This window comes from Vespula pensylvanica, chromosome 2, assembly GCF_014466175.1.
Source record: "Vespula pensylvanica isolate Volc-1 chromosome 2, ASM1446617v1, whole genome shotgun sequence".
Taxonomy (NCBI): domain Eukaryota; kingdom Metazoa; phylum Arthropoda; class Insecta; order Hymenoptera; family Vespidae; genus Vespula; species Vespula pensylvanica.
In genome coordinates, this window is record NC_057686.1 from 3,957,557 (window position 1) to 3,966,934 (window position 9,378).

A 9,378-nucleotide genomic window follows, 5' to 3' on the forward strand; every position below is an offset into this window, starting at 1 on the left:
TACATCTTCTTCTTCTTCTCCTCTTCCTTCTTCTTTACATCTTCTTCTTCTTCTTCTTCTTCTTCTTCTTCTTCCATCGATCTTTCCTCACCAACTTTACTTTTTACTCTTCCTCATTTGTTCGTCGTCCTTTTCACCACTACTCCACCTTTTTTCTTTCTCCCTCTCTCTCTCTCTCTTTCTTTCTCGATTATTCGTTATGCCTACCCATCTTTCCTTCCCTCACTCTATCCCTTTGCTGTTACTAAGAAATTAACGACGTACTCGTTCAAGGAAGAACGATGCTTGAAAAATCTACCTCTATCTCCCTTTTTACTGCACATAATGAGCCACGAAGAAGAGCTTGCGATCGTTCGGAAACGACTAAATCTCTTAGAATTATTCACTAAAGAAAGAGAGAAAAAAAGAAAAGAAAAAACGATATAGAAATAAAAAGAAGACAGATAGATAAAGCGAGAAAAAGAGAGAGAGAGAGAGAACAATTACGATTCGGATTCCACTCGACAAAATACTTGCCTTGCTTCTTGCACTCGAGACAAGTACTTACTATGCGCTTTGAAACAATGTCTCCCCAAAGAGGTAAGCCCCGTTATAATGGTTACAACGCGTCGAGTTAACACGCTCAACGATATTTGCTTACGGTACTAACCTATAGATACGTTTAGATCGTTTTAACGGCGTTCGACATGCAAGTGTCGTTGTTTGGTTTTTCCCCGCTCGAAAATATTGTTGCATCGATTAAAAATGATAAAATACGATTGGTCTAAGCATTAAATATTTCGAGTAATATCGATATTATAATAGATAATAATTTTGAGTACTGATACTGAATAGGCACGTATGAAGATATAATATAATTATGATAAAATATATTATAATTATGATATAAATTATATAATATAAATTATATCATATATATTATCATTACCTATGTACTGATATAAAATAATAAAATATTCTCTGGATTTATATTTTTCCATTTGTCCGTTAAGAAAATGACAACAACAAAAATTTTTAATACGACATACGTATGTGCATATACATATATACATATTAATCATTTTGAAAGACAGGGACGTTTATTTGAACGCCATTAAAACTCAAAGACGTTCGTTTAAAACGGCATTCTATTTTGCAGACAGGAGTACGATTGCCGGAAGGAGCAAGCGCGGCATTGGCGAAGCCCACCAAGTATCATTATTATCCTCACAATCAACACATTTATTTGCTTCCGGAATGTGCGGTCCAACAAGTTTGTAATGCCGTCTACGTGCGATTGAACTTCACTCAACCGCTTTGCGCCTGTCCAGGACGTTACCGCGACCCTTGCAGCGCTTCCCTTGACAGCGACGATCATCACACCACCGAGCTGGTAACCGATCCACGTACGAAGGTAACAGAATAACTACTTTATTAATTTTGCACAGAAAATTTAATTAAGAGACCGAATTCAGCTCAGAGAATTTCTCGAATCTTTGGAAAAATCGAATTGGTTTTTGTTTCTTCGGTTAAAATAGTAATAATAATAAAAATTATTATTGTTATTATTATTATATAATATAAAAAATACTAATTTTAATACAGTATAATATATTTAATATAATTTATAAAGTATTATTATTATACTAATATCAAAATTAGTATTATACCAGATATTATATAATATTACTACTGTATATAATAATCATTTATGTGTATATACATGTATATATATATATTATACAGTATAATAATAATAATAATTATAATTGGTTTCTTCTCGAATTCATCTCATTATCAATATTTAAACGCAATTAAGAATTCGAAATTTAACCTCAGTATTATATTATTTTCTTTTATTATCAATAATTTACCTATCCCTACATCAACACATTATTATTATTATCATCAGAAAAATGTAAAATATTCATCAATATCTATACGATCAATTTAATCTCATGGGAAACATCATGATAAGATAAATGTTTTATCAAGATCGAATCCATTCGTGTATTTCCGAGTACAAGCGCGCCAATTACTCGATACATATTAATTAAACGAAAAGGATGCCCGCTCGTCGTCACGAAGCAATTCCGTATGGATAATGAGCGGGAGATTCCGGTTACCGGTTGTCGAGAATGCCTTCGGCTCGTGCTCGTGATCGTACTCGTACTCGTGCTCGTGCTCATCCTCATGCTCTTGCTATTCGTCTTCGTCTCTCTTATGGTTAGTTTCTCTCTAGTGATGCAATGTGGTGCCTTTGCGAAACTCGAGGAGGACATACATAAGGGAAGAAGTAGAAAACCGGCATGTCGTCCGCAAGAAACGTTCACTCACTTTCAACCGGTGTAACGACCTCGCCAAACGTAACTCGTCTGCTAAGAAACCGCAGCGAACGCACGTGTTCTCTTTTTTGTTCTCTCCCTTCCTCTCCCTTGCTCTCTCTCTCTCTCTCTCTCTCTGTTTTATTTATTTATCGATTTTTTTATTTAACCTTCTATAACGTGATGTAACTTTAAACTCACATACTTATGCATATACGTATGTAGATATTTATGTTTTATTTTTATCATTATTTTCTTTCTTTCTTTTTTTTTTCTTTTTTTATTTCATCAACACAATATTCATTGTTCTTATTACTATCCAAAGTTTCGAATATATTTTAGTTTTAAGTACAAACTCCTACGTGATTTTAAAAATTCGTTTACTCCTTTTCGAGATTTTGTAGGCTAATTCTTTTACTTACAACGATCGTAAGTTTTCGATCAGTAGTTGCCATTTCTATTAGATATTATTTACAATTAGATATTTTGAACTGGTATAATAGAAAGGAATTGATAATATTTCAGGCTCTGACACTCGTGAAAACATGCGAGCCAGTTGCTGAAATGCGAGAATGCAGAGCTCCAAGGGATTGGTCTCTCTTAGCCCTTCAAAATACACGAACCGGAAAGTCTCACTATTTGGTGATATGCCGATGTCCGGATTCGAATATACTTGGTACGAAAAATATAAAAAGAAACAATTTCGATTGAAAGAGTATTTGATAAGTGTATTATACAGGGTGTAACTTAATGGTCCGTAGAAATTTTGGAGATAAGTTCTAGTAGAAAATGTCCTCCTGAGTGTGAAATGTTTGCTTCTAGAGTTATGATTCGCGATTTCAAAATTATCTTGCAATGGTTGAAAGAAATTATTACGTTAAATTGCCAGGCTTTTCTTTTTTTGAATCCCTCGTGATTTCTTTAACCTTCCTTTAACTTGCATTCCTTACGCAACCAAGAAAAAAACACAGTTTATAACTCCTATAGAATTTGACGTGATAATTTCTCCAACCATTGCAGGATAACATTGAATCGTCGTAACTTCAGAAGCAAGCGTCCATGTACATAGGACATTTTCTACTTATGTATATATATATATATATATATATATATATATGTATATATATATATGTTGTATTGCAGAGGGTCCCATGAGTCACGATCAACCGACCTATGCAAGTGTACCAGGAATTCGTGTTTATGGAATGATGTGTGTACAAGGAAATAGAAGAGGCCGGCCATTACGACATATACGTAGTCTTATGGGTCGGTTTTTCTATTTTTCTGTTCTCTTTTTATCATGATTATTATTATTTTTAATTGAACAACGAAGTGACTGGAATTAACGAAATTACAGGTTTTAACGACTTGGAAGAAAATACCGAAAGATTTTTATTCGCTGGAGAAGATAAACCAGAGTTCCCTTGGGATAAAGTTCATCAGTTGATGAAGATGGCCGTTTGGGAGTAATTTACGATCAGATCGAACTTTATTCTCGCTCTCCGTCTCTCTCTCTCTCTCTCTCCTTTCCCTTTCGATTTTTTCGATCTAGCCTTTTTCACAATCGTTCATCCTTTCTTTGTCCCTCTTTTCTCTACGCATATCTTTGTTTTTTCTTCTTCTCTTTCTCTTTCTTTCTTCTTTTCCTTTGAAATCGAACCATCCATATATACACAGCTTCATTTCATCTTTATTTATTACGATATCATCCTTGTCCGCGTTATCTTTTAGCGTACAATACTCGTATATTTATATTATTCATTAAGTTAGACATCGTGAGCTCGGGATTGGCGTTAAAGCCAGGTGAATTAGCAGCAGCTCGTAGATTTCTTCATTTCCTTTCTTCGTTTCTAATCTTACTTTGTCGCGATTGAATTTAACGAACGTGGAATATGACGCGTTTAAAATTTCGTGGCAGAACGTCGATTGTAAGAATACATGTACGTATGTATATGTACATGTAAACGATTGAAAATTTATGATGAATTACGAGATATATAGGTATATACATAGGTTTCTAAACGAGTAGCTTTTTAATAATTTGCTACTATTACATGCTACTATTATTACGATAAGATATCGTCCCTATTCGTTATACTAATCCAACGCGTAAATTTTATCTACTAAGGTAGTATCGAAATGAAAGCGTTCGTTAGTAAAGACGATCGCATAAGAGGAAACTCTAATATTGATTATAAATCGTCAGCGAGATAGGTAGCTCGCTTAATTGCACGCATAGGAAATCGATTATCGTTATTATTATCCGCCATCTTACAAATTCCAATCAAGCGCGATAAAAATATATTTGGCTGTATGACGTGGTCTTGCTTCTTCTCAGATTATTTAAGGTATATAAATATTGCGCGCAATTGATCTACGATCGCAGCAACACGAATTTAATTAATTAACTTTTTTTTTTTTGACACTGAAATGTTTCCGGAAGAGAGTGCGCTCCTGACGCGCAATTTAAATGTAAAGTTAGATCAGAATGTTCTTTTTTTTAGTCTTGAAAAATAAGAAAAAAACAAAAAGAAAAGAAAAAGCCAAAAAAAAAAAGGAAAAATATAAAAAAATATTATGTAGATACGTTTAAACGCCTGCGGAAAATTCTGTGGCCATAAACTATGAAAAAATATTTCCTACGTGAAATCAATATAGGATTGAATCGAACTTTTGATTATTTTATGTACGAGTGTACGATAAAAAGTATTCTGAAATATCAATGCGTTCGTTCAACTCTGAACTTGTAAATTATATATATATATATATCTGTTAATTATCACTCACCAAGAACATCAGAATTGACCAAGACGTTGCAGCTGTACATCGGTGTGACCAATCGTGGACGTCTTAAATTGAAGGCTTTTCTGCAGGCTTCCTTACACGCTGACATTAAGTGACCACCAAGATGACCTTGACTTAGATTTCCACTTTCACTATAAAAACGACGAAACAAATATAAAATAAAATTGAAATACAATATAAATACATATATCGAATGAATGGTAACTTACCTGTTTGCATCTTCAAATATCTGCCACTTTTTGACAACAAAACAAACACCCATCGTTGGTTCTTCGCACAATGGACCAGCGAGTGTAGCTAACTGAAAACCATTAACCATACTACTGTCGTATCTGAAAACGATAATGATAATATTTTGTTGTTATAACAAGGTAAAAATAATCTTAATATCTACACTGGAAATAATTTTTCATTGAAACGAATACTTACAGCAGTCGGGGATCGGTCGATTTAAATTGTCGTTCCCAAAAATTACGATGTTTATAATCCGTTTCGTTTAACAAAATATTAGGTCCACATTTTCGTGGTCCAAAGGACCATATCATTTCTAAACTTATCTTCCAGCCAGCTTCCTTGAAGGCAATCGTTAAATCGTTTTTAAAACTTTCAATCGCTTTTCGTTGCTTATCCGACACTGTTGAATCCTGAATAGATAATTCGTTCAAATCGGAACAGTCTTCGAGTAACGAATCTTCTTTCTCTTTCGTGAATTTACTAAAATGCTGATCCATCCATTTCAATAGATCCGCATGTTTTTCTAATAATTTCGTTACACTTTCTGGAAGTGGTTTAGCATCGATTTCGAAACAACATTGTCGATTTACCGTCCAAGTTTCTAAATTCACTTCTTCTGCCTTTTTCTCGATAGCTTCATTTACCATGTCCACTTTTGGTGGTGGCACAACCGTTTCTCTAAAGGGAACAATTGGTTCAGAAACATTGATTTCAACTTTGCCATATCGTAACGTTAGATCTTCCAAACACCTTTCCAGATGTACCTCGCCGGCAGTATTCAAAATAATCTCACCCGTTTCTTGTATATGTACTATGGCACATGCGTCCGCTTGATTGAGTAACTTCAAGCCGTTTATAAGCTTTTGTAAATCATTCGGATGTTTCGGTTCCAATGCTACTCGTAAAATTGGAACCGCGAGAGAAGTCAATTCGGAAAACGATGGACAAGCTATAGTAGTGGATAAAGTTGCAGTTTTTAATACGTGTTCTTCTAAACAACCAATACCAAAAACATTACCAGCAGGAATTTTGGTGATAGGTTCTAATTCTCTTCCCATTAATAAATATAATTTTTCGATAGTTACTTTAGTAATATGTCTTCCAGGCTGTAAATCTTTCAACGTTGTTGCAGCTATATCTTCTCCTGCTTTTTGATACTCTAAAGCTTTCACAGGATTGTGTTTTGGTCCAAGGACGTAGACTTCGCTCCCTACTTTAAGCGTACCCGAATATATTCTTGCAAAAGCTATTAAAGAAGTAGCGATATCATCATCAGTTGCGGATTCTTCCTCAGATTTTTTATCCGAATTATCTATGCACTCTCCGTTAGGTCTTTCCTCGGATCTTTCTCGTTGTAACATCTCTGCATGTTTTTGTCTGGCAGCTACTTTTCTTTGCGCCAACTCTTCGGCCGTTAAAGGTTTCATCTTATTTTCTGGCAAAGATTCTCGTTCCGTTGGAAACATTTTAGAGATAAATACAATTACTGGTGCTTCGGCTGAAGAATTGCATGCTAAAAATGCTTCTTTAAGTTGTTGTGTTTCCGCCGGTAAAGTAGAGAAACCAGCATTTCCACTGATTAGACGTTCAATCTTTTCGCTAGATAAACTATGAGGCGCTGGTACTTTTTCACATATCATATTAATACATGCTCGAGCCAAAGGAAGCCATTGAGAGCATACGGCTTGTAACTGTGCCTTAGGATCCGTATGCCTTAAGTCTCTCGTCGTTAATTTAATATTTAATTTTTCAGCTATAGACGGGATTTTATCTTTATCTTTTCTAACAACTATAGTTTCATATAAAGACCATAGATTATCAAGAATGAGCTGTACAAATAGAGGTTTCTTTGCCTTCTCTTGGGCTCCTTTCAATATTCTTTTTGTCTTACTATTTAAATAATAATCTCCCCAAAGTGTTTTCAATAAAACCTTTTCACTGAAGCCTAATTTTGTAGAAAAAAATTGTGCAAATTCTTTGATGCTAAATCCCCAACCGTCGACAGCACTCGTGAACAGAACGTTGCCTTGTTCCGGTGAAAAATATAAATTAGAATCATCTATGTCATCGAGTACAGATTGCCAATCAGCTAAATTTCTTTCCATGACATTTTCAGTCGTAGAGACATTGGTATGCTCTTTCTCTTCACGTTCCATTATATCGCTAGCAAATAATTCTCCCATCACTGCATTAACTTGTTCTAAAAGTTGTGTTAAATGTAGATAAGCATCCAGTGGCGATAACTTGATCTCTGTTATCAATCTATCAATTTTATTCAAGATTAAAACAGGTTTGAGACCTTCGACATAAGATATAGAAAGAGCACTGCGAGTTTGGGGACATATTCCTTCTACAACATCAACGACGATGACAGCACCGTCGCATAATCTAACGGCGGTTGAAACTTCTGATGCAAAATCAACGTGGCCAGGAGAATCTATTAGATTTATCACGAATTCTGTGGTATTATAAATGTGATAAAGAGATATAGAACTCGATTTCATAGTAATTCCTCTTAATTGTTCATCCGGACGACTATCCAAATATCGAAGCTTGCCAGCAAGCTTGTTAGAGATGATACCATTACTGGCAACGAGAGAATCTGCCAATGTTGTTTTCCCATGATCAACGTGTGCAAGTATACAAATGTTACGAATACGACAAGGATCTTGCTGTAGCTCACAGAGCTTCTCAGCGTTTACAAGCTTCATTGTTTATAATCAATGTAAAAAAGAATAATATATAGAATTAGCTATATGCTGCTTCATATATCGCTTACGCTATATGAACTTACAAAAATAAGTATGCAAAATAATGTATATGAATAAATTAAAGATCTAACTTTTGAAAACAAATTAAGTCCCAATACACTATAATAGTATAGTAAATACTATTTCACTTTATTTTCGTTCCAAAATGCACAACGTTCGCTAAACACAAGAGTATATCGTTGTTCGATTGGCATTGCTCTTGTCTTATGAAGCATGCTCGCCAATTCGAACTGTAAAACGGTAGAAGAGCACTCGACGAGCGCGCACGAATGCTTTTCTTTTCGTTGAACGTGGTCGACATGCAATCGATGTTAGAAAAACGTGGTTGACACTTGAACAATTTTGAGGTTAGATGCATTAAAGCGATAATGATGTAACTTTCTTCAATGATATCAACAATCTGCTTCCAATGGCAACAATAAGAAATATTTTCTGATTCTCGACACGATTGATGTTTCACTCGATCACAGCATTTTTTGCTTCGAACTTGAAAATACGTGAAGAAACTATTCCACAGACGTGAAGACCTTAGCGGTCATGACGGTACATGCAAAGTCAAGTGTATATCTTTTAGTACGATTGCGTGATAAATACTTTTTCATTTATATAATATAAAATATCATTTTTCATATATTTTATTGAATTCAAAGGTACTCCGAGAAATATTACTCATTGCTTTTAACCATATGTATGTAATTATATTTTATAATTATATATCGATTAACATACGGAATCCATAGGAATTGACTTGAGCTTGGTTGTCATTAGCGGGAAATTCTTTAACATTGCACCACAAGTCGAAATTTCTCAATCGGAAGAGTGTGACTTTACGCACCAATAAACAGCGATAAAATCAATATAACAATGAAAAATATTATTTTGGAAACTAAATAATGTCATTAAACAACGACTATTGTCCGGGAAGAGTTTTCATTTAATTAATATTTTATATCATCTTCATATAAAAAAAATTATAAGAAAATTTTCCTGTTACATAATATATTACGTAATAAAAATTCGTACCGATGTTTTCGACATCGCTGATCATATCGATATCTATCTCGAATAATTAAATAAAAAAAACAAACACTACTGTAAGGACAATTAAATCATTTTAGTTGCGTTTTTCATTTATCAACGTTCTTATTGAAAATGATTCCCATATACGATTAAGTAATTATCTTAGCAATAATTATTTAAATAATTTGATTTAGCACGAATTATGTGGCATTGCAAAAGTATAAAAATTATATAAACTTAATAAA

At 34.1% G+C, this 9,378-nt stretch overlaps 2 protein-coding genes across 3 annotated transcripts in view; one reads left to right on the plus strand and one right to left on the minus strand.

Moving 5' to 3' along the window:
• LOC122627256 (mucin-5AC) overlaps window positions 1-4,249 on the plus strand; it is a 20,508-nt gene extending 16,259 nt beyond the window's left edge. For both annotated transcript variants that reach the window (XM_043808279.1, XM_043808280.1), the window contains 4 exons: window positions 1,139-1,393; window positions 2,829-2,979; window positions 3,447-3,569; window positions 3,661-4,249. In XM_043808279.1, coding sequence (XP_043664214.1) covers window positions 1,139-1,393; window positions 2,829-2,979; window positions 3,447-3,569; window positions 3,661-3,773 — 642 coding nt within the window. In that variant the 3' untranslated portion in view covers window positions 3,774-4,249. The remainder of the gene's footprint in view (window positions 1-1,138; window positions 1,394-2,828; window positions 2,980-3,446; window positions 3,570-3,660) is intronic.
• LOC122627251 (elongation factor-like GTPase 1) overlaps window positions 1-8,673 on the minus strand; it is a 51,643-nt gene extending 42,970 nt beyond the window's left edge. The window contains exons 1-3 of the mRNA XM_043808264.1: window positions 5,538-8,673; window positions 5,318-5,440; window positions 5,091-5,239 (exon numbers count right to left, since the gene is read on the minus strand). Coding sequence (XP_043664199.1) covers window positions 5,091-5,239; window positions 5,318-5,440; window positions 5,538-8,053 — 2,788 coding nt within the window. The 5' untranslated portion in view covers window positions 8,054-8,673. The remainder of the gene's footprint in view (window positions 1-5,090; window positions 5,240-5,317; window positions 5,441-5,537) is intronic.
• Window positions 8,674-9,378: the final 705 nt, after the last annotated feature.